Source organism: Gopherus flavomarginatus, chromosome 23, assembly GCF_025201925.1.
Source record: "Gopherus flavomarginatus isolate rGopFla2 chromosome 23, rGopFla2.mat.asm, whole genome shotgun sequence".
In the NCBI taxonomy this organism is placed as follows: Eukaryota; Metazoa; Chordata; order Testudines; family Testudinidae; genus Gopherus; species Gopherus flavomarginatus.
In genome coordinates this window covers 14,206,422-14,232,834 of record NC_066639.1, presented here as the reverse complement: position 1 = coordinate 14,232,834, position 26,413 = coordinate 14,206,422, and the positions used below count along the sequence as shown (strand labels likewise).

Genomic DNA, 26,413 nt, shown 5'->3' with positions numbered 1-26,413 from the left:
CTCAGCAGGGGAAGGGGGCGAGACCGAGCCGCTTCTCACGCTGGTTGAGGGTGGCCACTCGGCGTAGGGTTACCAACTTTCTAATTGCACAAAACCAAACGCCCTTGGCCTAGCCCGCCCCCACTCCTTCAGTCATTCGCTCTCCCCCACCCTCACTCACTTTCACTGGGCTGGTGGTGTGGGCTCCGGGATGTGGCCAGAAATGAGGGGTTGTGGGTGTGGGAGGGGGCTCCGGGCTGGAGTCGGGTATTGGAGTGCAGGAGGGGGTGAGGGCTCCATCTGGGGGTGAGGGCTCTGGGGTGGGGCCTGGGATGAGGTGTTTGGGGTACAGGAGGGGGCTCCGGGTTGGGGCCGAGGGATTTGGAATGTGGGAGGGGCTGTGGGAAGTGGCTCCGGGTTGGAGTAGGGGATTGGGGTGTGGGAGGGGGTTTCAATCTGGGACAGGAAGTTCATAGTGTGGCTGCATGGTGTGCTTACCTCAGGTGTCTCCCAAGTGGCAGCACAGCTCCCAGAAGTAGCCGGCATGTCCGGCTCCTAGGCAGAGGTGCGGCCAGACGGCTCTGCGCCGTGCACACTGCCCCCTCCCACAGGCACCGCCCCCAGCCCCGAGGCCCCTCCCGCACCCTTTCCTCCATTCCAACCCCCTGCACCAGCCCTGAGCCCTGTCACGCAGTTCCTGGCCAATGGGACCTGTGGAGCCAGCGCACGGAGTTTCCCTAATCGCTCCTGCTCCTAGGAGCTGCGGGAACATGCCGGCTAACGAGTCTGATTGAGGATCAAGTTGCTACAAAGCGCAGAGAATCTGTGGGAGGTGGAGGGGTAGAACAGAGGTGGATAAACTCAATTGTGGCTCAGACAGACGCCAGCGCTGCTGGAGCGAGTGGGCCTAGTGACGGCGATGGGGAAGGCAGTAATCCTGCCGACTCACCCCATTTCCTTCCAGTGTCGTAGAGGCCAAAATGATACATTTGTCCCAGTCCTGCTCCTCCTCTTCGTTATATTGAAATAGATTTTCAATAAGAGAAATGGTAAAAAGAAAAATAGCTGCTGCCCACTGCGACGGGACCAGCGTGAGAACAACTGGGGATGAGACAATCTGTCGCCAAAGGGAGAAACTTGGTGACTCCAACAATTGTTCTGCTAGTGCGGTGAGAGTATAAATGTGCCGCTCAGGGCTTGTCTTGAGTATGAAAATTGGTGTTGATTAGGCCAGATCAAAGGGGAAGGTGCTAGCTAACCCTGATCCCTGTGCCTGGGCTATGTCAGCACTGCAAATCTAGCAGGGTGTTTACATTAGGATAGCTACCTCCAGCAGGCTGGAAAATCCTACAGGAGACAAAGCCCCGGTCGATTTTCGCTCAGTTTAGCTACTTGAAGTCACCCCTATTTCCCATCCCTGGGGCTGATGGACGCTCCTGGCAGGAGGGACACACACTCCCATGAGTCACAGGAGAGAAGAGTTGATAGAAAGGACCATGAGATTCGCCCCAGAGAAGGGTGACCTCCAAAGGAAAACGGGCAACTCCCGTGGGGGAGCCGAGAGAACAGGGTGACGCAAATGGTGCAAACAGCCCTACATAGTCACTGTGCGGGAATTAGCAAACGCCTTTAAAACCATCTTTTCTCTGCCCTGCACAAAGTGTTTATGGTGTGTCTCTAGCCTGTGAAATCGCTGTTGTCTATTAAGGTGTGAGCTCCGGCTGAAACTTTTCCTGCATTCGCAGGCTGCTCTCGTGTGTGGATCCTCTGATGACCGATGAGACTTGAGCTCTGAGTGAACTTTTCCCCACACTCACAGCAGGTATAGGGACGCTCTCCTGTGTGCATTCTCTGATGATTAATAAGGCATGAGCTCAGCGTGAACCTTTTCCCCACACTGCATTCATACGGTCTCTCTCCTGTGTGGATCCTCCGATGTCTAGTAAGGGATGAGTTCTGAGTGAAGCTTTTCCCGCACTCGTAGGGTCTCTCTCTTGTGTGGCTTGTCTGATGCGTGATAAGGTTTGATTTCTCACTGAACTGTTTCCCACACTCAGCTGGTTTCCCTGCTGCCTCTCTGGCCTGTGCTGACGCTCACAGGCTTTTCCCTGCACACGACGCCTGGACACATTCCCTTGGGATCCTTGTGATAATCCCCCATGTGTTTCCACTTGCTCAGCATCTTCCTGCTCGGGACTCAGCTCCTCGTTCTCACTCACCATCCCAGCACCTGCAAGGACAGAGAGAGAAATGTCAGAAACGGGTGGAAAAGGGGAAATCAAACCAAAATTAGAGCTGGAGAGGCAGAAAAAATCTAGTAGCTGAATTCTCCAAAACTCTTCTCCGTAGCGGACAGAGGAGGGTAACAATTCTGCCTCCACATCCCGTCAGGGAGAGAGCTGCTGGCGGGTGTCAGTGAGGATGGGTAGGAAACCACGAGCGATAGCTGCCCATAGGGTACAAGGCCTCCTGGGGATCCTCCTGATCTCCGAGAGCTCACAAGGCCTTTTTAGGGAGTCTCAGGTATTTGTTTCAGCCACGGAGCATTTTTGAATTGGTTTAATGATCCCTCATCTGCGCAGGCGCCTCTCAGGATCTCTCCTTCCTCAGAGCCCTGGAGATCCAGGACCCACGGTTCCTCCCCTCGTTCCAGCTGGGAGATCACGTCAGGTTTGGAAGTGGGAAACCCTGCTCAGGGGACAGAAAACAAAGGAGATCTGGAAAATTCATGCGACATGTCTCGGTTTTAACCCAGCACATTGTAAAGCAGTAAAACACTTGGGGAAGCTTCCAAGGTGCAGGACACTCTGCGTATGAGGCATTTAACTATCCCCATCTCTGCTGGGAACACACCCAGCCAGACACTCCTCAGCAAGGGGCTCCTAAAACACAGAGACAGTAACTCCGTGTTCCAGGAAGTAAAGACTCCAGCCAGAGGGGAAGTCTCCCCGGATCTGCTTCTTAATCACAGAGAGAACCCCAGAGACAATGGGAGAATTGTAGGAAAGCCGGGACTGGTGAGCACGGGCTGGTGGGATTCAGCGCAGTACGGAAAAGGAGGGGCAGGAGGTGTCACTGACTACACTTGAGACACTGCGACTGTCCTGCCGTAGTGCGTCAGTGTAGATACTCGCTACAGCAACAGGAAAGGTTCTTCATCAGTGCAGATCATCCACCTCCGCGAGAGGCAGTAGCTAGCTCGACGGAAGCATTATTTTCTGTTTAAAGACCAACTAGTCTAACTACCCTAAATGTTTATTTGGATTGTCTTGAAATTTGCTGGGCAAATTTTTCATGGGCAATCAGGGAAGGCTAAGGCCTGGTCTACTCTACAGAGTTAGGTCGAATTTAGCCGCGTTAGGTCGATTTAAAAATGAATCCATCCACACAACCAACCCCGTTCCGTCGACCTAAAGGGCTTTTAAAATCAACTTCTGTACTCCTCCCCGTTGAGGGGAGTAGCATTAAAATCGACTTTGCTGGGTCGAATTTGGGGTAGTGTGGACACAAATCGACGGTATTGGCTTCCACGAGCTATCCCAGAGTGCATCATTGTGACCGCTCTGCACAGCACTTTGAACTCCAGTGCACTAGCCAGGTACCCAGGAAAAGTCTTCTGTTAGTTCTCCGAAGAAAGCCTTGTCTACCTCATCCTCCTGGTCTGGTGGTCTATAGCAGACCCCACCATGACATCACCATGACATGGGTAGGAAGCCCAACACCCTCCTCATTGTAAGGAAGTAGATATGATGGGAGAGGCAACTGCTGGTTAGTCGGGTCAGGCTCCAGCACTGGGAGTCTGGCCACCTTTCCTAGCCCCATCTAGGGGGGTTGTTTCCTCTTCCACAAACTAGAGCATTTCCACCTCCGAACCTCATGGGTCTGTTCCTAGAATCTAGGCCAATTATTAAACTAGTCCCAGCAGGTTTGCCACACCCTGTCCTCCTCGCTTTTTCGACCCTGTGTGTTTCCTGCCCTACTCCAACCTACAAAACAGACTTCCCACATCCTGTGTATTTGCTGTCCCTCTGCCTCCAGCAGGAACCCACCAGCAACCGCCCCATAATCCCTATCTGAACTGGTTCCTCTGCAGCCATTTCTTTTTCCTGTCCCATGGGAGGACGGGATGAGCTGGAGCGAGATGTGGACATCATTCTGCAGCCTGACAGGGTGAGAAGGTTTCAGAACAGGCTTTAGTTCATTTCACATCAGAATTCCCCCAGGCCCTTTCCCTGCAGACGGACACCCTAGGTTCTGCTGTGCTGGGAAAACGCTTAATAGGTGATAATGAGAGAGAACAGGGGAAGCACTAGAGGGAATTTCTATCAGCATTTGAGAGGGAAGTGGCACAGACAGGGAGAGCGTGGGTGGAGGATGAAACTTCTCCTGGGGGAGGCTAGCTCCCTGCCTCGCCTCTCCAGCCCCAGGCCTCACCCCCTCCACTTCACTCCATCTCTCCTCTCCTCCTTCCCCCTCTCCAGCAAGAGGGGGGGTGAAGAAGGACACAGTAGGCAGGGAATCTCGTGGGGAAGGGGGAATGAGGAGGGATCCGGTGGGTGGGTGAGGAGTGCCTGGAATGGGGGAGGTGTCTGGTTGGGGAGAAGGGGGGGTGAGGAAGGACCTAGCGGGAGGGGATGTCTGGCAGGGGAGGACGGACGAAGAGGGACCCGACAGGCGGGGGTGGGGGCGCCGGGGGAGGGGTGTGTGCCATTGCACTCCATATGTTTTATGAAAATATGCTTATGAATGTGAATATGATGTAACTGGAATATGCTTTATGGGAAAGGTCTCTTGTAAGGTATCATTACAAAGCTTATAATCTGCTGCATGTGGTCATCCGGTTTGTTTGCATGTATTAGTTCTACGTGTGGAGTTAGGAGACTAAGATATAAACTTGTATGACGGATGTAAACATAGAATCTCAGGGTTGGAAGGGACCTCAGGAGGGATCGAGTCCAACCCCCTGCTCAAAGCAGGCCCAATTCCCAACTAAATCATCCCAGCCAGGGCTTTGTCAAGCCGGGCCTTAAAAACCTCTAAGGAAGGAGATTCCACCACCGCCCTAGGGAATCCATTCCAGGGCTTCACCACACTCCTAGGGAATATTAAATGGAAGCCATTAAGGATGCTTCAGAATCAATGAACTGTGAATGGCTCTGTTTACTTGCAAACTTTCCTGTGTATGTGTGGGACATCCCAGGAAGAATGGAGGCTGGGGTCTCACAGGACATGTGATCAGGTCACTTGATACAGGAATCCACCTTAAATCTTTTCCATTTAGAAGAAGGGGTGGGGATCCAGTGAGACAAAAGATTCCTGCCTTGTGCCAAAGCTATAAAGGGTGGAAGGGGGCTGCCAGTCTCATAGACTTTAGGGTCAGAAGGGACCAATATGATCATCTAGTCTGACCTCCTGCACAAAACAGGCCACAGAACCCTACCCATCCACTTCTATAACAAACCCCTAACCTATGTCTGAGTTATTGAAGTCTTCAAATTGTGGCTTGAAGACCTCAAGCTGCAGAGAATCCACCAGCAAGTGACCCGTGTCCCACACTGCAGAGTAAGGCGAAACCCCCCCAGGGCCTCTGCCAATCTGCCCCGGAGGAAAATTCCTTCCCGACCCCAAATATGGCGATCAGCTAAACCCTGAGCATGTCGGCAAGACTCACCAGCCAACACTCAGAAAAGAATTCTCAGCAGTAACTCAGATCCCATCCCATCCAACATCCCATCACCAACCACTGGGCATACTTACCTGCTGATAATCAAAGATCAGTTGCCAAAAATTAAGCTTCTCAGTCATGAGAAAGCCGCTGGTTACCACCTGAGATATCTGCTGGATCTAACAAAGACTGTACCAGGGGAAAGGATTAGGGGGTGAGGAGGAACCCGGATGCAGGGGCGGGGATTTGGCAGGGGAGGGGAGCGAGGAGGGAACAACAGGTGGGGAGGGTCTCGCAGGGAAGGGTGCATGAGGCGGGACCCAGTGGAGGTCTGGCAGAGGATGAGGAGGTCCCAGCGGGGGTGGGGGGTTGAGAAGGAATCTCCCCAGGGTGAAGCGGAGTTTCCCGCGTTTGGGGAATCGCAGGGGTCAGACCCCCGAGTGCAACAGCGGAGCCTCCCCCGGGACCCTCCTGCGGGATAGGGAACCTCCCCGGCCAGGTCAGTCCCTGCCTTTAATTCCCCTCCTGCCCCTCCCCCAGGGCATTTCCTGCCTGCACAGAGACAGTTCAACCCCCTTTCCACTCCTGACACCCCCACATATCGCACACCACAGGGGACCCCCCCAGCCGGGCCCCAGTCTCTGCCCCCCCCATCCCAGCGGGGCCGGGGGCAGAACAGCGGCTCCTCTCCAGCTTGGGCTGCCCCAGTGCTGCTGGCAGCACATGGACACCCAGGGAGCAGATTCCCTGGGGGCTGCAGCGTCTGAGGCTCCCCGGGGCAGATAGTCACTTTCCTGCCAGGCCCCCGGCGGCTCTCGCTCACCTGGAGTCTCTGGCTCCGGAGCGGACGTGGGAAGAGCCCGGGGCTGGTTCCCGCTGGAGAACGGCCCCTCCCCGGCTGCCCTGTGCCCGATCTCCGGGCTTTGTTCCCTCCAAGTGCTGCCTCCAGCCCGGCCCGCTCCCAGCTGCTCGTGCCCCTCCCATCTGTCCTGCAGATCCCAGTCCGGGCTGCCTCCAGCTCCCTGCCGCCTGCATTCACAGCCTGCACCCTGTGGTAATAATCTGTCTGCAGTCAGGCCTTGTGAGGTAGCCTTTGAAAACTAATAACTGTCTGGTTAATAATATCCTGGGGATATGTCTGGAGCAACATTATGCAGAAAGTTATGGACGCCCCTTATACTTATTACTTCTCGTGTTTTACAACACTCCTGCTAATACATCCCAGAATGATGTTGGCTTTTTCCCTCGTTTGCTGTTACTTGTTCAAAACCAGGCAGGCCTGCCTAGGCAAAAGTTATTAAACAGGCTTGTCCTAATCAAAGAATGTGCATCGGTCTCCCTGTACGTGTAAGTAGCAAACAGACCCATCCAGTCAGCAGGGGGAGGAGATTGCAGGAGACTGAACAATTCGGGTTTCTTGCCTGATCCTGGGCCTTGGTCAGGGTTATCTTACACTTCTGTGGGAACTGAGAAAAATGGGAACTGGGTATGGCATTTTATGCCCTTCCTTATGGTAAGAGTATGGCTTGCTACCATATTTGATCCTTTACGCTGGTTATAACAAGGTCCATAACTGCTTTATGTGGCCTTTGTGGGTATCCAGAATTGTGTCAAGCATTAATATTCATGATTTGCATCACTTATTTCTTAATAATTCCTATTGATCAATGCGGTCTAATGGCTTATCTGCTGCATGGCCGCTGAGTTGCTAATGCCCCCTCCCCTCTCCCGCTCCCCTCTTGCAGAATCCTGTGGGGTGCTATCCCTGGTAGCAGTCACTCGTTTGCTTCCAAAAATGAGCATGCAAAAAAGCTGATCTGGGATTATCTCCGTCGGCCTACCCTATTTTGCTAAATCCCAGCCTTTAGCATAACTACTCCCACAAATCCTTAAACTAATAGAATAGGCCCTTAACTGTAGCAAGCTTAATAACCCATTCACTTATGTTCACCTATTCGCCCTCCCCCCCCGCAAGTTCCAAGCTATTGCACGATGCACCTCTACCAATCTTACACTCCCATAATGTCATTTTACCCCTAGCAAGCATAAAATCACCCAGGAGACACGAGGCAGGTCATAGGTCTTAAAATCAGGCCGGGGTCATGCGCTGTGTCTTTACAGCAAGAATAGTTGTGTTATTTACATCACGATAGTCAACTCAAGCTAGTTAAGGACAAGGAAAATCCTAGGGCAGAGGTGCTCAGACTGTGGTCCGTGAGCTCCATTCAGGTGGTCCGCAGATAATTCCCTCTCGGGTGCGAACCTGGGCGGCCACACACAAGAGAATGAAGGGCCACCCATCTAATTAGTGGACAGGCGTGGCTCCACCAATTAGGTGGCTGGACCCTGGAGAAGACGCACATGTAAGAAGAGGTGGTGGCCTTGGTAGGGTGACCAGACAGCAAGTGTGAAAAATCAGGACGGGGGTGAGGGGTAATAGGATCCCATATAAGAAAAAGACCCCAAAATCGGGACTGTCCCTATAAAATCAGGACATCTGGTCACCCTAGGCCCTGGGGAGAATGGGGGGGAGGTGGGAGGGAGCAGTGCAGTGACAAGAGGGGATGGGGGGAATTTGGGAGTGAAGGGCTGCGGCAGCCAGAGAAAGAGGCGACTTTTCCCAGCTCCAGGGCTGTGGCTGCCGGGGAGAGATGGCCCTCCTTCCCAGCCCCAGCTCGGGGGCTGTCGCAGCAGGGGAGAGAGGGAGAGACCCCCCTCCTTCCCAGCCCCAGCTCAGGGGCTGTCGCAGTGGGAGAGAGAGGGAGAGACCCCTCCTCTCCTTTCCAGCCCCAGCCCGTCCATCACACTGGAAAGGTAAGAGCACGGATATTAAAATATGAGTTGTGCGCTTTTATTTGTAGAACAAAAAAACTTTCATTACTATTGGTTTTTTTAATATAGCACTTTTATCCAAAGTGCTTTCCAACAACATTTGGAAAGACCATTACGTGGTCTGCCGAGACCTTCAGCAATTTTCAAGTGGTTCGTGAAAAGAAAATAAATCTTGAGAACCACTGGCCTGGGGGACATGAGGTCCACGTAGATTTAGTTAGCTGAAGTCACCCCCCTCTCTCCCATCTGGGGCTGATGGACACACACTTCCAAGACTCAAAGGACAATGGAATTGAGAGACAGGACCACAGGATTTACCCCAGAAAAGGGCAAACGGCAGAAGGCAAAAACAGATAACTTGCCTAGGGGAGCTGAGAGAACACGGTGAAGCAAAGGGGCCAAATAGCTTAAAGGTCAATATGTGGGAATTAACAAGTGTTAGAGGACCAAAAAAACCCCCTCTTTTGCCAGCCCTAGACAGGGTTTTCGCAGTGTTGATCTCCTTTGCAGATTCTCTGATGATAAACAAGGGCCGAGCTCTGATGGAATGTTTTCCCACACTCAGCGCATATATAGGGACCCTCGCCTGTATAGATCCTCTGATGTCTAATCAGGTTCGACCGCCGAGCGAAGGTTTTCCCGCACTGATAGCATCCGTAGGGTCTCTCTCCTGTATGGATTCGCTGGTGCATAATAAGGTTGGAGCTCCGAGTGAAATTTTTCCCGCACTCCAGGCACTCGTAGGGCGTCTCTCCCGTGTGGGTTCTCCGATGCGTAACAAGGGCTGAGCTGTCGCTGAAGCTTTTCCCGCACTCGCAGCATTCGTAGGGTCGCTCCCCGGTGTGGATTCTCTGATGCGTAACAAGGTGTGAGTTCCGAACAAAGGTTTTCCCACACTCACCGCATTCAAAGGGTCTCTCCCCTGTGTGGATTCTCTGATGCTTAATGAGGCCAGAACGGCAACTGAAGGTTTTCCCACACTCAGCACATGTGTTGTTTCTCTCTCCTGTGGGGAGTCTCTGCTGGGCTGTGGTTTCCTTGAGGTCCTTGTGAATTCCCTGACAGTTAATGGATTTATCCCCGTTTTCCCTTGGCTGGTTTCTCTGCAGCCTCTCTGGCCTGCACTGACTCTCACCGGCTTTTCCCTGCTCATGGCTTCTGAACAGGCTCGCTCTGGGTCTTTGCGATAATGCCCCATGCCCTTCCACTTGCTCAGCATCTTCCTGCTGAGGATTCTGCTCCTTGTTCTCACTCACCTTCCAAGCACCTGCTGGGACACAGGGAGAAACGTCAGAAACAGGGCTGGAAAAAGGGCGAGCAAACCAAACTAAACACCAGAAAGATGGGGAAAATAAATCAGGGACTGAATTCCCCCATAGGGGAGAGTAGAGGGGGATCAATTCTCCCTTCACATCCCATCCAAACACTTGGGGGAAGGGAGATCATGGACGGATCTATTGCCAGGTGTGAGTCAGGGTGGGCAGGAAGCCATGAGCGACAGCTGCCCTGAAGATTTGACACCTGCTGGGGACAATCCTGAACTCAGAGAACACATAATCTCTTTGTAGGGAATCCCAGCTGTTTCCTTCAGGCACTGACCGTATTGGTTTAATGATCCTTCATCTGTGCAGGCACCTGTCAGGATCTCTCTTTCCTCTAAACCCTGGAGATCCAGGACCCACGGCTCCTCTCCTTGTTCCAGCTGGGAGATCATATCAGGTTTGGAGACTGAAAACCCTGCTGAGGGGAAAGAAAACAAGGAAGACTGGTGAATTCATAGGCCATTCGTCATAAAAAATATTCTATTACTTTAACCCCAGCCCATTTTAAAGCAGTACAATCCCACAGCCAGCTCCCCAGGTCCTCAAAAGTGCAGGACACTCCGAATATGAGGCATTTAACTATCCCCATCTCTGCTGGGAACACACCCAGCCAAACACTCCTCAGCAAAGGGGCTCCTAAAATACGGAGATAGAAACTCCATGTCGCAGAAAGTAAAGACTCCAGCCAGAGGGGAAGTGACCCTGGACCTGCTTCTAATGACAGAGAGAAACAAAGATCAGGAGAATGATAGGGAAGCAGGAGCGATGGAAGGTTCCTAAAAGTGAGGGGGCCGTGGATGCCTGAACTGTGGCCCTGTCCCCTCTCTCCGAGGCCCCGCCCTCGTGCCATCGCTTCTCCCCGTCCCCCACGCTGCCCCTTCCCCAAGGCCCTGCCGCTGCACCGCATCTTCCCCCAAAGCCCCACCCTTGCACCATCTCTTCCCCCCAACCCCCCCTCCCTCCTCTCTGCCCTCTACCTTTCCCCCCCTTGTGGCCAGTACAAAGTTTGTTAAAGTGATGGGGTCACGGCCTCTCCCTGTTCCATTTGAGGAATTAAGGAATGTAGCAAGTCAGGTGTGACAGGAGGGGTATGAAAATCCCCCAGGGCATGGAGACGGTTGGGGAATTAGATGCTCTATTCCAGGAGTAACAGACTACATTTCTCTGGAAAAGGAGAACGTGAAAAAATCGGGATCAGGCCACGTGAGTTCAGCAGGGACGGAGTCCAGACCCGAGAACCCTGCGTGGAGGTGAGACTGTGGCTGCTTCAGGCAGGGGAGAGGGAAGTGAGGCCCTCCAAGCCCCCAGGAGTTTCACTGCCAACTGATGACATCGTCAAGAAAGCTCCCATCTGTGGCAGGGAAGGGGTCGCACTGTGGCTGGGAGGAATATATGGATTCGGGGGGGGGTTGCTGCGGTCCCAGCGGGGAGGGAAGAGATGAGGGGGGGCATGGTTAGGCACTATGCAGTGGAGAAAAGAGGAGGGGTCTGAATTAGCTGTTACCACTGAAGAAATTTCCACTACATGCATCTGACGAAGTGGGTATTCACCCACGAAAGCTCATGCTCCAAAACGTCTGTTAGTCTATAAGGTGCCACAGGATTCTTTGCTGCTTTTACAGATCCAGAGTAACATGGCTACCCCTCTGACACTGAAGAAAGACATCTTGGAGTCATTGTGGATAGTTCTCTGAAAACATCCACTCAAAGGTGTAGCAGCGTCAAAAAAGCCAACAGAATGTTCAGCATCATTAAGAAAGGGATAGATAATAAGACAGAAAATATCCTATTGCCTCTATATAAATCCATGGTACGTGCATATCTTGAATACTGTGTGCAGATGTAGTTACCCCATCTGAAAAAAGCTATATTGGAATTGGAAAAGGGCAACCAAAATGATTCGGGGTCTGGAACGGTTTCAGTATAAGGAGAGATTAATAAGACTGTCACTTTTTCAGCTTGGAAAAGAGACGATTAAGGGGGGATATGCTAGAGGGCTATAAAATCATGACTGGTATAGAGAAAGTAGATAAGGAAGTGTTATTTACTCCTCATAAGGCAAGACCTAGGGGTCATCAAATGAAATGAATGGGCAGCAGGTTAAAACAAACAAAAGGAAGTATTTCTTCACACAACACACAGTCAACCTGTGGAACTCCTTGCCACAGGATGTTGTGAAGGCCAAGACTATAATAGGGTTCAAAAAAGAACTAAATAAGTTAATGGAGGCAAGTCATTGATGGACCTATTAGCCAGGATGGGCAGGGACAGTGTCCCTAGCCTCTGTCTGCGAGAGGCTGGGAGTGGGCAGCAGGGGATGGATCGCTTGGCGACTGCCTGTTCTGTTCATTTCCTCTGAAGCAACTGGGATTGGCCACTGTGGAAGACAGGATACCGGGCTAGGCGGACCTTTGATCTGACCCAGTGTGTACGTTCTTATAAGTGAAAATAATACTTGTAAAAAGTACATAAAATAAAGGGAAACTGGACTAATAGAAAAGGAATGCAGGGTCTAAATCAGTAGTCCCCAACCTTTTCGTCTGGCAGGCGCCAGACGAAGGACCGTGGCGGCGGTGGAGCACCTGCCGAAATGCCGCCGAATTTCTGCGGCATTTCGGCGGCGCCGCCTCTCGATGACGTCACTTGTCGGCGGCAAGCAGCGTCACTGAGAGGCGTCGCCGCCAAAATGCCACAGAAATTAGGCGGCATTTTGGCGGATACTCCACAGCTGGCCAGGACGTGGGCGCATTCAGATGCCCCCGCAGGCGCCATGGCACCCGTGGGCACCGCATTGGAGACCCCAGTCTAAATCAATAGGGCCAAGTTAATGCACTGAGATGCCCTGCAGCTCCAGGTCCCTCCAACCTCTCCTCCCCTACCTACCACTTCCCAGCTGTCCCTTGGTCCTATTTTTCAACCCCCTTTTTGACAGGATTGGAGCTGCTCTCTCATATTGATGGAGACTGTACATTGACCTGGTGATTGGGATGTTTCCTGTGTTGGTTTAGTTTAATTGGGGGCCTGAAAGGAAAAGAAACAGGAAGGCAAGGAGAAGGGTTGAAGATGAGCCACTCCTTGGTAAACACTTAAGGGCTGTTAAGAGACAACGTTCAAACTATTCACTTTGAATATTCTCCCTCCTTGCTCCAACCTATTTACAGAACTGGGTGAGATGAGCAGGACCTGGGACCCAGAAGATCAAAGGTCTGAAGCACGTTTAAAAAGAGACCTCCTCACAACAGAGGGATGGCTAATCGGGTAATCTTGTGGGGCAGTGGCTCTCAACCTTTCCAGACTACTGTGTCCCTTTCAGGAGTCTGATTTGTCTTGCGTAGCCCCACTTAAAAACCACTTGCTTTACACAATCACACATAAAAATACAGAAGTGTTACAGCACACTAGTACTAAAAAATGGCTGCCTTTCTCATTTTCACCATACAATAATAAACCAAATCAATTGGAATACAAATCTTGTACTTACATTTCATTGTCTATATGCAATTTAAATTTGCACAGACTTTACTAGTGCTTTGTATGTAGCCTGTTGTAAAACTAGGCAAATCTCTAGCTGAGTTGATGGACCCCATGGCAGAGCTTGGTGCATGCCCAGGGGTGCGTTTGCCCCCAGTTGAGAACCACTGAGCTAGTCTGATTCCCTGCGGCAGGGGAAAGGTGTTGCATGGAGGAGAGCCTGGACACCGAGTTTTAGGAATGTGGATGGGCAGAAAAGACACTAGCTCAGGCCATATCTTAGGGTACGTCTACACTACAGGATAAATTCGAATTAGCTTAAACCGATTTTATAAAACAGATATTATAAAGTCGATTGTGCGCCTCCACACTAGGCACATTAATTCGGTGGTGTGCATCCGTGGTCCGAGGCAAGCGTCGATTTCTGGAGCGGTGCACTGTGGGTAGCTACTGTAAAAGAATGAGGCCAATAATGTTGATTTGCGTCCACACTAACCCTAAATCGATTTAGTAATATCGATTTTAGCGTTACTCCTCTCGTTTTGTAGGAGTACAGAAATCGATTTAAAGAGCCCTTTAAATCGATATAAAGAGCAGTGTAGTGTGGACGGGTGCAGCATTAAATCGAGTTAACGCTGTTAAAATTGGTTTAACAGCGTAGTGTGGACCAGGCCTCAGAGACATTACGCAGAATGAAAATGCAAGAGTTTGCCCCGTAGCCTGGGTGCGAGGCCCCAGCGGGAGGTCTGGGTCGAAGATATGTGACAGGCAGGAGGAGGGGTGCTGTCCGCAATGAGAGAGAAAAGAGGCGACGGGTGGCTTGGGGGACACATTGAGAGCTCTATGTTTACCATTTCAGCTGTTGTGTTTGAGCTAGTGACCCGCCGTTACCAGATGAGGTTTTAGTTGGGACAGAAGGAGGTGGATCTGGAGCAGCACAGAGAAGGTGGCCGAATACGGTGTGTGCGGATGAGATTACCTAGAGGTAAGGTGCAGATGAAGAAGAAAGAGGGACCCAGGACACAGCCCTGTGGAACCCCCATGGAGAGTTGGGGTGGGCGTGAGGAGGATACTTCGGAGGACACGCTGAAGGAGTGATTACAGAGGTAGGAAGGGAGCCAGGAAGAGGACAAGGGTAAGACAAAGTTTCAAGAAGACAAGCAGGGTCAGTGGTGGCAAAGGCAGCTGACCAGATCAAGGAGGATGAGGATGGCGTTAGGGATGTAAACGTTTAACGGGTTAACCGAGAAGCTTGATGCTTATCCGTTCCAGTTAACAATTAAACTCCACTCCCCCATGCCCCTGCGCGCCCGGGGTCCTGGCTGCTCCCCCCCATGCACCCAGGGTCCCAGCTGTTGGCCTCACACCTGGGGCTCTGCTGCCATCCCTGGATGCTGGGGCTGGGTGGCAGCTGGGACCCTGAGTGTGTGGGATGGAGGGGGTCCCCCATGTAAAACATGGAGGGGACTTCAGTGTCCCTGCACCTCTAGTTCCCCGTTAACGACTTAAATTTCAATAGGTTAAATGGTTACTCTTTTTACCCACTGTTTACATCTCTAGGTGGAGTAGTGTTGAAGAGCTTTGCCTATGGAGAGGGCATCAGAGACCCTGGTACTCCACTGCGACTGTTTTTGCCCCAAATCTCTGCCTCTCTGAAACCTTCCCTCTAGACCTACCCCACTTCTTAGAGCAACCCCTTCCTTCCCCCTCCCAGTATTCCCCACTCCTATGTTACCTAAATCTCCCACCCAATCCTTCCCCACTACAGCACCCCCTTTTCCCCAGCCCACCCCAATATGCTACCAATTCTCAGATGCTCCTGTCATAGACTCATAGGGTTGGAAGGGACCTCAGAAGGTCATCTAGTCCAACCCCTGCAGGATCAATCCCCAGATTTTTACCCCAGTTCCCCAAATGGCCCCCTCACGGATTGAACTCCCAACCCTGGGTTTAGCAGGCCAATGCTCAAATCACTGAGCTATCCCTCCCCCCGAGTCCCTGACCTTTCTCGCACCTTTCCCTTCCACTGTATCCAACCCTCTCTGATTCCCTCAAATCCTTCACAGACCTCTCCCCTCTTCGCTCGTCTCAGCCCCCCTTACTTTGTGGCACCCCACAATCACCAGCTCATCTGCTCCCCTCCCACTGCTCCCCGCTCTCCCTTCTCCTTATGAATAGGAAGAACCTCGAACTGTCGTCTGTCCACACCGGGACACATCTGACTGTCACACTGTCCAGGCCTTTGAGGAGTTATTCTATAGTAGAACGCCAGCTCTGGTATAGTTAAAGTTTGGCATCAATTTCTCTTTAAAGATTGACTATTGTAACTGCTCTAAAATCCACAGGTTTACTCAAATTATACTGAAATTTGCTGTTCTTTATGGGGGTGCAGGGCAGGATCAGAGGGCCAAATTTGGGGTGATTTAGTCACGAGGTTCATGAGATACAGGCCTGCCCCCCTAAAAAGCAGCTTTATACAAGAATCACCTTGGGCTCAAACTATGGTTTTAATGGTCCCCTGACTGATCTCAGTCACTTGGCATTTCTGTAGAGTTTCAGGGACTCAGCTATGAGTGATTGCTTGGCTCCAGGGCTTAATTCGTGCCAGGGCTGAGTCCTGGCACTACTAGGCAGTTCCCAGCCCCAGCACCTCTGGACTTGCCACATCAGTTATGAAAGTAAAAACATTGCGTGAGCTGCAGCACCTAATTACTTGAGCTCTGGCACCTCTTTCATAACAAATGAAGCCCTGGTTGGCTCCAAGAGATATGCTGTGGTCACTGAACCTGAACTACACCTGTGCGTTTGAGTCCTACCATGGGTCGTTTTCAACCAGCGCATGTTGTGTATTTCTCTTGCTTTCTGCAGGAGTTTCCTTGGGCAGTTTTGCCCTGATACCAAAATTTCTGGGTGAAGAGCAACATTTTAAAGTGCTCTCAAGTCCAAAGGCAGACTCTGGTTTGGTATCTGCTTACAAGATTTGCCAACATGGCTGTGTAAAAATCACATCCCTAACCGACATAGCTATGCCAGCAAAATCTGTAGGGTAGACACAGTTCTAATGACAAAAAATCCAAAAAAAAAAAAAAAGGAAATTAAATGCCCATAAACTACCTAAATTCAGAATTAAGAATTAAGGTTGCTCAGTGTTCCAGTGTTCCTTCACAGAACAGGAACGTAAACCTCTGAAAACTAGGAAATGAAGACTTAAAATATACATCACCCCTGAAACATCACCTTAATTCTGTCCTTGACGTCACCCCTGAAATATCACCTTAACTCTGTCCTCCACCCCTTAACCCTGGACGTGGCACTAGCCACTGGGAGTGGTTCAGTAAGTCTGGTGCAAAGGTTAACAAACCATCAATGAAAATGGAGGTTTCTCCATCTCAGGATGCCTTTCAGGAAGATGATTTCGTGAAACACAAGCTCTTCAGCTCAGTTCAGCAGTAACTGGAGGAAATTCTATGCCCTGTGCTACACAGGGGGATGGACTAGAAGTCCTTTGTGGCCACAAAAATCTATGAATCTGTAACAGATACAGGAAGGACTACGAGAACATGCCATTATTTGTGTTATGTTCTCCAGACTGGAATGCCAGCATTTATCTGCCTGTCCTCCAGCTGTGTGCACTCTACCAGGGGTAGCTGTAACTGAAAGGTGAAGGGATTAGCTGGAGCAGCTTTGGATAGCTGTGACTGTGGTATGAAGAGAGGTACATGTGAAAGCTGAGGGATCTAGTCTGCCCCATTTCAGTGCTGAGTATTGTAGTTTGTGTCAATAAAGGTGCACAAAGGTGTGCTCTTGCCAGCGGGGTTGTCAGCAGTCCAGTGGGTATATGCTAGTAATCTCCAGGGCTTAGTGAGAGCTAAGTAAAGGCAATGACTCAGAAGGAATCCTCAAGGTGAGGGCAAGGGAGTGGTATCATTTTGCTAGTCTGAGCTGGTGTGTGTGAAGTAGGCTCAGCGTTTGAGTGCCAGCCAGGGGTCGGAGCTTCTGTTTGTTATGCTGGACCAAACCCCAAAGTTTTGCTTTCGCGAAGAGAAGTTGTTAGACTTTGTGCTGGACTGCCCCATGCCCTGTTCTCAGAGTGTTCTGTAGCGGGGAGTGTGTGTGTCACTGGTATGTTGGGGTGATGCTAAAAAAGAGAGGAGGGTGCTTTGTGGGGGTGGCGTGAACCTTAACTCTGCATTTCGCCTTCCAAGAACCGAGGGGACAGGAACCTTTACCCAGCGAGGTCACATTCTCATAGTTCTCCTGCATGACATCCCTGTAGAGGGCTCTCTGAGTGGGATCCAGCAGAGCCCCCTCTTCCCTGGTGAAATACACAGCCACCTCCTCGAAGGTCACCGGCCCCTGAAAGAGCGAGAGCCCAACACTCAGGACCTGCTGCCCCACTCACAACCCCACTATTCGTGGGGGACAGGAGCCAATGAAATGGGAGCTGTGGGAGGATCAGTGCCAGAGTCCTACCTGCACCCCACTCAGAGTATCCTGGAAACAGCAGGGTGGGGAGACAAAGAGAGAGTCCCAGCCCAGTCCAGGGGGGCTCTTTCCTTTTCCATAAATTAGGGAATTTCCAGCCCCAGCTCAATCCAGGCCCCAGGTTAAACAAGTCCCCGCAGGTTTGCCACATCCTATCTCCCTCCCTTTCTCCACCCTGTGTATTTCCTACCCGCTTCCCTCCCCAGACCACCCACCCCCAAAGTTCCCACCTCCTCAGTATTTACTACCCCTTTCCCTCCAGCAGAAACCCACCAGCAACTCCCCGATAGTCCCTACCTGAACTGGCTCCTCTGCAGCCATTTCTCTTCCCAGGCCCATGGGCGGATGGGATGAGCTGGAGCGAGACGTGGGCGTCATACTGCAGCCTGCGAGGGAAAGAAGGGCAATCGAGGCCCGGTTTTTCAGAACAGGATTTAGAAATTTCACATTACAATTTCTCCCAGGTTCTTTCGCTGCAGGCGGACATTTCAGATGCTACCACGCAACAAGAAAGAGCCAAAACATGAGTAATAAGGGGCAGGGACGGATTCACTCTCCTGTGGGCCCAGGGCTATTTGATTTTGTGGGGCCCCTGTAGACAAGTCTTTTTCCTGGGAGGGTGTTTGGCTGCAGGAGGGGGCAGGGGGTTGGGGTGCAGGGCCTGGGAAGGAATTTGGGTGCAGGAGGGGGTTCTGACATGGAGCAAAGGGTTGGGGTGCAGGAGGGTGTGAGAGGTGCAGGCTCTGGCCAGGAGGTGCTTACCGCAGGCAGGCTGCCTGCATGCCGTGGTCCCACGCTGCTCCAGGAAGCAGCTGTCTGCTAGCATGTCTCTGTGGCCCCTGGGGAGATGGGGACTGCGTGTCTCCGTGTGCTGCCCATGCCCACAAGTGCCGCCCCTGGGGACGGGGGACTTTTAGTGGCCACGGGACTTTTAGCTGCCCAGCGTTGGAGATCGCTGCCTGCGCATAGGCGCCGACTCTGTGGGTGCTCCAGTGGCCCTCACCCCACCTCCCCTCCACCTCCTCCCCTGAGCGTGCTGTGTCCCCGCTCCTCTGCCTACCTCCCAGTGCTTGCTGCTGCAAAACAGCTGTTTTGCGGCGTAACAAGCTCCAGGAGGGAGGGGAGAGGAGCGAGAACATGGTGCTCTCAGGGGAAGAGGCGGGGCTGGGGCAGGGATTTGGGGAAGGAGTCGAATAGGGGCAGGGAGCAGGCACAGCTGGGGCAGGGACTTTTGCGAAGGGGCTGGAAGGGGCTGAGGGCAAAGGTGGGGTGTCAAGCACCCAGCAGCACCAGCAGAAGTCAGTGCCTATGTGCCTGTGATTTATTTTTGCAGGGCTGCAGTGCCACGCCCCTGCCTTAATTTGGCCCTGATAAGGGGGCGGAGTTGAACTGCCCAGACATCTGCTGGAAAAGTAACACGGCCAAACACAAAACATCCAGCAAGTTCCTGGAGCCTTTTGGGGACAGCGTTTTGTTTCGGAACCTGGCAGAAGTAAAGAGGGGGGCAGCCGTTTTAGAATTGATTCCGACTACAAGGGAGGAATTGGTTACGAATCTGACCATGCAAGGCAGGCTGCACAACTGTCACCAATACATGATAGATTTCACGATGTAAGGAAAGGAAGGAATGTCAGCAGCGGCATAAAGATGGTAGTGGACATTTAAAAAAAAAATCAGACTTCAAGAAAGTCAGAGAACTGGTAGGTAACATCCCATGGAAGAAAATTAAATTAAAGAGAAAAAATTGGGCAGCCAGCAGTTTCTCAGAGTAACAGTAACAGCAAACTTTCCTGATGTGAAGGAAAGAGAGGGAAAATAGAGGCTAATCTGGCTCCATTAGGAGGTCTTTAATGACCTGAAAAGAAAAAGGAATCCTACAAACGGTGGGAACAAATCGCTAAGGGGGAGTGTAAAAGTGTAGCACAAGCATGTAGGGAGAAAATCAGACAGATTAAAGTACAAAATGAGTTACCCCTAGCAAGGCACATAAAAGGCCAAAAAAGGTTGTATAAATACGGTCCGAGCAAGAGAAAGGTGAAGGAGAGCATAGGCCCACCAGCGAACAGAGGAGACGGGCTAATGGCAGATGACAACAAGACTGAACTGTTTAACGTCTTTCACCTTAAATCTGCGCTAAAAAGCTTAATTGCGACCAGACACTTGACACAATTATTATTAACAATATGAGGGAAAGAACAGAAACCACAGTCACATAGAAAAAAGGCAAAACGTGACCGCTGATAGCAATGTTCAGAAATTAAAGGGAAATCTGAGGAATGTTGGATTAGGGAAGAAAAAAACAAAACAAAAAAAACGCTGCAGGGCGGCCGGAGCGTCGAAGGGGGGAAAAAAGATTAAAAAACTCTGCGGGGCGGCCAGAGCGTGGGTGCAGGGGGGCTCCTGGCCCTGCAGATGGGCCCTGGCTAGCGGAGTGCACGCCCCGGCTAGCACGGGGGAGAGAGAGAAGTGGGGTGGCCAGGGTTTCCTTCAGTGGGGCGCTCGCCACACCACCTGCCAGGAGGACTCCACGCTGCTCCGGTCGGCGGGCAGGGAAGGACACAGGCTGCCCTGCCAGGCTTGCTACAGACCTGGCACCGCTCCCAGCAGGGTGCTCCTCTCCTCTGTGCTGCTGCCCCTGACAGGGCAGCCGGAGCAGCAAACCAAAAAGGAAAAAAAAAATCTGTGGGGGCCGCCGAAACAGCGAAGCAAAAAAAAAAGAGAAAGGATTGGAGGGACGCTGCTCCTTGGAATCTGCCACCCTACGCACGGGCTTGCTTGGCTGGTGCCTGGAGCCGGCCCTGCACACAACAAATCAGCCTCCTGAAAGGGGTGCAGTAGTGTGGAAAGGTTGAGAGCCACATGTCTACACTAGTAACCTTACAGCACCACAGCTCTCCCGCTGCATAATTAAACCACTCCTGACGAGTGGTGGTAGCTATGTGGGCAGGGAAGTATCTCCCACTGACAAAGCGCCGTGCACCCCTGTGCTTCTGTCAGTGTAACTTATGTCGGTCAAGGGGTGTGTGTTTTACCGACAAAGTTTTACCGACAAAACACAGCCTTAGTAACAGAAAACTAGAGAGAAAGTGGGACAAAATTTTAGGATATTCAATGTCAAATCTTTGAAAAACTGGGGAGAAAATGGAAATATCTGATACTAGGACAGAAAAGCACCAAAATCGGAAGGGATTTTATGTTGATATTAAATTAAGTGGGAAAAGTTTGAAAGGGTGCTATATGTTCAGCAGACAGCAATTGTTCCCCTCCTCTGCCACCATGCACAGGAGAAGCAGGCAGCCTTTGGGGGAGCGGCTTTCAGAGGGCCAAATTGGTGGGGACCCCCCCCCACCAATCTGAGGTGATTTTAAACTGACATTGGAGGAGGAGAGACAAAAATAGAGGCAAAATATGAGGCTAGATAAAGAGTGGATAATCTGAAAGAGGGGGGCGGGAAATCGACACACATTTTATATCCCTATGTGACAATTGAGGAGAGATGGGGAGAGAATTTTGCCAAGAGTTGAGAGAGGTGGCAAAATCACAGATGTCCTTAAACACCCCCTCCCCGCCCTCCCCAGATCAGCTGCTTTCCTCCTCCTTCAATCTCCAGCCTGCACAGAGTTCACACAGTCTGTCATGCCCCTTCTTGCAAGTCTGGCTTATTTTACATCCCTTTCCCTGCCTGACACCGCCCCCTCCTCCAGTTTTGCCCCCTGGGGCAGCTCCTGACCGGAGCTGGAGGCAGAGAGAGGACAGAGGCTTCATTGTCTAGGGTTGCAAGATCTGAGGATCCCTTGATCCTGCCGGTCCCTGGGGATCTCTCAGTCACCTGGAGTCTCCGGCTCAAGGGCTGATGCTGGTAAAGCCCAGGGCTGCCCTAGGGGGCTAGATCCAGCTGGAGAAAGTCCCCCCCACTTGGCAGGGTGCAGAAGGAGCATGAAGGAAGGTCTCTCCCCAGCACAGACTTCCATGGGGAAGCGGCAGCTGCTCAGCTCCCTGGGTCACAATGCAGGAGGCAGCGTCTTGCATTTTGCAGTGCGTGGGCCCTGGTGTCAGCTCTGTACCTTGCTCTCTTCCTGCCTCCTGATCGCTCCTGCTCCAGCCCCTTCCTGTGTCTCGCAATAGCCAGCCCGGACTGCAGCGCTCCCTGGGCCAGGGGCGTCCTCTGCTCCCCATGCCCCCGAGCTGATGCCTGGCTCACACCCACCGCAAGGGGAAAAGCTGCTGCCCCCAGTCAGAATTGCTCATCTAAGGGGCTGGAGCTCGGCTGTTCTTGGTGGTAGCAGATGACAGACCAAGGAGCGATGGTCTCAAGTTGCAGTGGGGGAGGTCTAGGTTGGATATTAGGAAACACTATTTCCCTAGGAGGGTGGTGAAGCCCTGGAATGGGTTACCTTGGGAGGTGGTGGAATCTCCTTCCTTAGAGATTTTTAAGGCCCGGCTTGATAAAGCCCTGGCTGGGATGATTTAGTTGGGAATTGGGCCTGCTTTGAGCAGGGGGTTGGACTAGATCCCTCCTAAGGTCCCTTCCAACCCTGATCTTCTAAGATAAAGATATTTAGCATGAGCAGCATCTGCTGAAGCCTGACCGTGCCTTTCCTTGGGGTTGCTGTCTGCTTCTGGCCGTTCCCAGGGGCAGCACGGCCAACCGTAAGTGGCCAAAAATCATGAGATTGGCTTTGAAATCATGAGAGCAGGGCTTAAATTCAGCTGGAGCCATGTGGAGTGTCGCTCCGGTAAATATTTTCAAACCCACAGGAGCCCCGGCGCACCCCCTGAGGCTGAAGCCCCTGGCCCCAGTGCCCCCCATGATGCAGAAACCCCCAGCCCTGGCACATCCCGCAAGGCTGAAGCCCCCCCCCCCAAAATGCTTAGGACTACGGTGCCCTAAAAAAATTAAAGGGAAAAAAACCCAGAGAAGGTAAGTGATGCTGAGGAGCAAGACAGTGGGGGCAGTTCTGAATTATCCAGAAGGGTTTCTTTTCAGACTCTTACCCGCCACCCATGAAGATCATAGGCCAGGGGAGGCTAAGCCTCCCCAGATATCCAGGTGTGGCCCCATCCATGCTCCACCCCGAGGCCCCTCTCCCGTGTCCTGCTCTTTCCTCATGTCCCCACCCTCACTCAGCCTCTCCCCCAAAGCTGGCTGGGGCTGAGCTAGGATGGGCGGGCTGGCTGGCGGGCCGTGTTTGGGCTGGCCGGCTGTGGGTCGGGACTCAGGGTGTCTGGGGCAGGGCTCCTCCGGCCGTGATGGGGGGCTGGCAGGGGAGTGGGGCAGAAGGATCGGGGCCGGGAGCATGTGGCTTCTAGTTTCATCTCCAGTGTTTCAAAAATCCAGCAAAGAATGCCTTCAGAATGCCCCTCCGTTGACGTATGTGCAAGTATTAGATGACAATAACTTGTGGTGTATGTGTTTAAGGATCTAGCCCCTGGTTCAACTTTATATCTAGGTCAGCGGTTCTCAACCTGTTTTACCTACCAATGTGTTAGGTGCAGCCCAAGCCCCAGCCCATCCACCCTAGCCCAACCCCAGCCAGCTTTGGGGGAGGGGATGTGTTAAGTTGAGAATCACAGCGCTCCCTCCACCCTAAAACTGCCCACAGTCCCCTATCCCCAGTACCCCTGCCCAGAGCGGGGCCAGAAGTGGAGACCTGGGTGCAGGCCAGGCAGCCGGACCCTAAATCCCACTATGCAGGGCCAGACAGGAGCTGGGCCCCAGACCAAGACCCTGCCACATGCAGGAGCTGGACCCCAGACCTCCTCGCGTGGGGCGAGGGATGAGCCAGACCCCAGATCAAGACCCCACATCCAAACGTGGACCCCACCACACAGGGTCGGGCAGGAGCTGGGACCTAGACCCAGACCCAGACCCAGACCCTGCTGTATGCAGGAGCCGGACCCCAGACCCGGACCTGGTGCACGGGCCCAGCCAGGATCTGGGACCCATACCCTGCTGCGCAGGCCTTGCTACACAGGCCCAGGCAGGAGCCAGGACTCAGACACAAATCCCACCACAGGGGCTGGGCAGGATCTGGGACCCATACCCTGCTGTGCAGGCCTTGCTACACAGGCCCGGGCAGACGCCAGGACTCAGACAGGGACCCCACCATGCAGGCTGGGCAGGATCTGGGACCCATACCCTGCTGTGCAGGTCTTGCTACACAGGCCCAGGCAGGAGCCAGGACTCAGACAGGGACCCCACCACTTGGGCTGGGCAGGATCTGGGACCCAGAGCTGGACTCTGCCAGATGGGTTCAGGCAGGAACCAGGTCCTGGACCTGGACCCCAGCCAGGAGCGGAGTGCCCAGCAAGGCCAGCAGCCAGGACCCAAGAAGGGGAGTCAGGAGAGGAGCCCCACCTAAAATCTGGGGCAACCCACTAGTTCCCAGAGCCCCCACTCCAGCCTACCCACAGACCCAGTCACCAGCCCCCCTGCTGACAGGAATGCAGGTGCAGACTCCAAGATGCTGTCTCCCCCTCAGCCAGGCCCACCCCCTGCCAGACCAGACGGCAAATTTTGAATTATTTTTAGCATACAGCTGTGTGCTAATTGGGCTGCATGAGGACCGTGGGTTGAGAACCACTGATCTAGGTACTCCCTTGTAAAACAGATTGCTTCTCCCCCACCCCACAAACGGAAGGGTTCTCTTCATACATTCGGACCTACTGGGGCCTCTCCCATCACCATGATGAGGTCTCTATTTTAAACCTGGACCCAGTTAGAGAGGCATTTTTCTAATCTGGGCAATTTCACCATCGTGACAAGGTATGAAAACAAAAACAGCTGGTGGAACTCTTCGCCAGAGGATAACTTTTGTTCTTGTATGACGAACAACCAGATTCACTTTACTCGTCTGCTAAAAGATACGGTGGGTGTTTTGGGCATGCTTTTGTGTTTCCTCGCATCCTGCTATCCTTCTTTTCCTTTCCGTAGCTGACAAGGTTGCAGTAGAGGGAACACAGAACATAAGAACGGCCACACCGGGTCAGACCAAAGGTCCATCTAGCCCAATGTCCTGTCTTCCGACAGTGGCCAATGCCAGGTGTCCCAGAGGGAATGAACAGAACAGGTGATCACAAGTGATCCATCCCTTGTCGCTCATTCCCAGCTTCTGGCAAAGGGAGGTTAGGGAGACCTTGCCAATCCTGGCTAATAGCCACTGATGGACCTGTCCTCCATAAACTTATTTTTTGAACCCTGTTATAATCTTGACCTTCACGCCGTTCTCTGGTAAGGAGTTCCACAGATCGACTGTGCATTGTGTGAAGAAATACTTGCATTTGTTTGTTTTAAACCTGCTGCCTATTCATTGTATCGACTGACCCCTAGTTCTTGTATTAGGAGGAGTAAATATCCCCCGTAATCATCTGGTTTCCAAGCTGAAAAGTCCCAGTCTTATTAAACTCTCCTCATACGGAAGTTGTTGTCCAGATTCTCCACGAAAACCAATGTCATTTAAGGCAAAGTCTGCTTGCTTGAGGACCAAAATTATGCACAGAAATCTTGACTTATTCATGACTGCCCTTTAGTTCAGGCATTTAATGAATGGTTTGTAAATCTTTTTTCGCTTTGGGGCAGGGCTCACGTTTCAGGTGCTATGTGGTTCCCTCTCATGGATCTCTCTCAAAGGAGGAGGTTTAACCATCTCCCCTTAGCTTTCACTGTTCTTTCAATGTCTATAATGTTTTTCCTCCCTCCCATGAGTACATGTCCCCCCCCAACCTCCCGCTGCCCGGGTTTGGGATCTGCTCTGGTTTTTCTCGGCCAGAGCTGGATTTCCCGAGTGTCACAAACACCCTGCGAGGGGCCCGCCCGGGGCAGGGCCAGGCCCGGGTAGGAGCCGCCCCTTCCTGCCGCCCCCCCCCTCCCCCCCGCAACCCAGGACCCCTTTGTGTTTGCAGAAAGGAGCCATGGCCGGGGCCGGGAGACCGGTGTGGAGGCTGCTCCAGCCCTGCAGCCGGCGGGGCAGCGCGGTAGGACTGGGGGCAGCGCGGAGCGGGCAGGTCCTGCGTGGGCCGGAGACACGCGTGGGGCGGACACGCTCCTGCCGGGAGGGGCTCGGAGCCCGGCTCGGCTGCAGAGCTCGGAGCCCAGGCTGAGCCCCAAGAGTGAGGGGATGGGGGGGGGGCAACAGCTGGTGTTGGGGATCGCGGGGCTGCTGGAGTTTGGGGGCTGTTTGGAGCTGGGGTTTGGGGGATATTTGGTTGGGGGGGGTGGAGTCCATGTTCAGATCAACGGGAGCATTGGGGATTGGAGCTGGGGAAATTGGGGCAATCTCTGAAGCTGGCTGCTTGAGATGTGGGCAGGGCCTGGGGATGTTTGCAGCTGGGGGCTGCACCCCTGTCACTTCAACCTGGGGTCCTGAGTTTTCGCTAGAAACCCTGGTGCCCTTTTCACCAGCTTTGCTGAGGCTGAACAAGACCTGGGCTGAAAGTCTGAGTCTCAGAGGCCACGTCTACACTACAGCATAAAATCGAAATTATTAAAACCAGTTTTATAAAACTGGTTTTATAAAATCGATTTTACGTGTCCACACTAGGGCACATTAATTCGGTGGTGTGCGTCCATGGTCCGAGGCTACCATCGATTTCCGGAGCGGTGCACTCTGGGTAGCTCAGTAAAAGAATGAGACCAATAACTTCGATTTCCGTCCACACT

General features: G+C 52.5%; 1 protein-coding gene across 2 annotated transcripts; it reads right to left on the bottom strand.

The window, feature by feature from the left end:
- Positions 1–8,494: 8,494 nt before the first annotated feature.
- Positions 8,495–21,834, bottom strand: LOC127039405 (zinc finger protein 7-like). Of its 2 annotated transcripts, none has more exons than XM_050933132.1 (5): positions 21,584–21,834; positions 18,052–18,140; positions 17,499–17,625; positions 10,076–10,216; positions 8,495–9,746 (listed from the first exon to the last, which is right to left on the bottom strand). In XM_050933132.1, the coding sequence occupies exons 1-5, from the start codon at positions 21,723–21,725 to the stop codon at positions 8,950–8,952; spliced, it is 1,296 nt and encodes a 431-aa protein (XP_050789089.1). In that variant the 5' UTR covers positions 21,726–21,834; the 3' UTR covers positions 8,495–8,949. The 2 variants fall into 2 exon arrangements, with proteins under 2 accessions (XP_050789089.1, XP_050789090.1); XM_050933133.1 differs by having other exon boundaries at positions 8,495–9,743.
- Between the last annotated feature and the right edge of the window lie 4,579 nt (positions 21,835–26,413).

Bases quoted from the DNA above. Each gene is read 5' to 3' on its own strand.
- LOC127039405 (XM_050933132.1), bottom strand. From the start codon at position 21,725: ATGGAAGTCTGTGCTGGGGAGAGACCTTCCTTCATGCTCCTTCTGCAC. The intron at 17,626-18,051 runs GTAGGGACTATC...TCGCTCTTTCAG, and splicing joins CTGCAGAGGAGCCAGTTCAG to GGGCCGGTGACCTTCGAGGA. The intron at 10,217-17,498 runs GTAAAGGTTCCT...CTTTCCCCTCAG, and splicing joins TGAGAATGTGACCTCGCTGG to CAGGGTTTTCAGTCTCCAAA.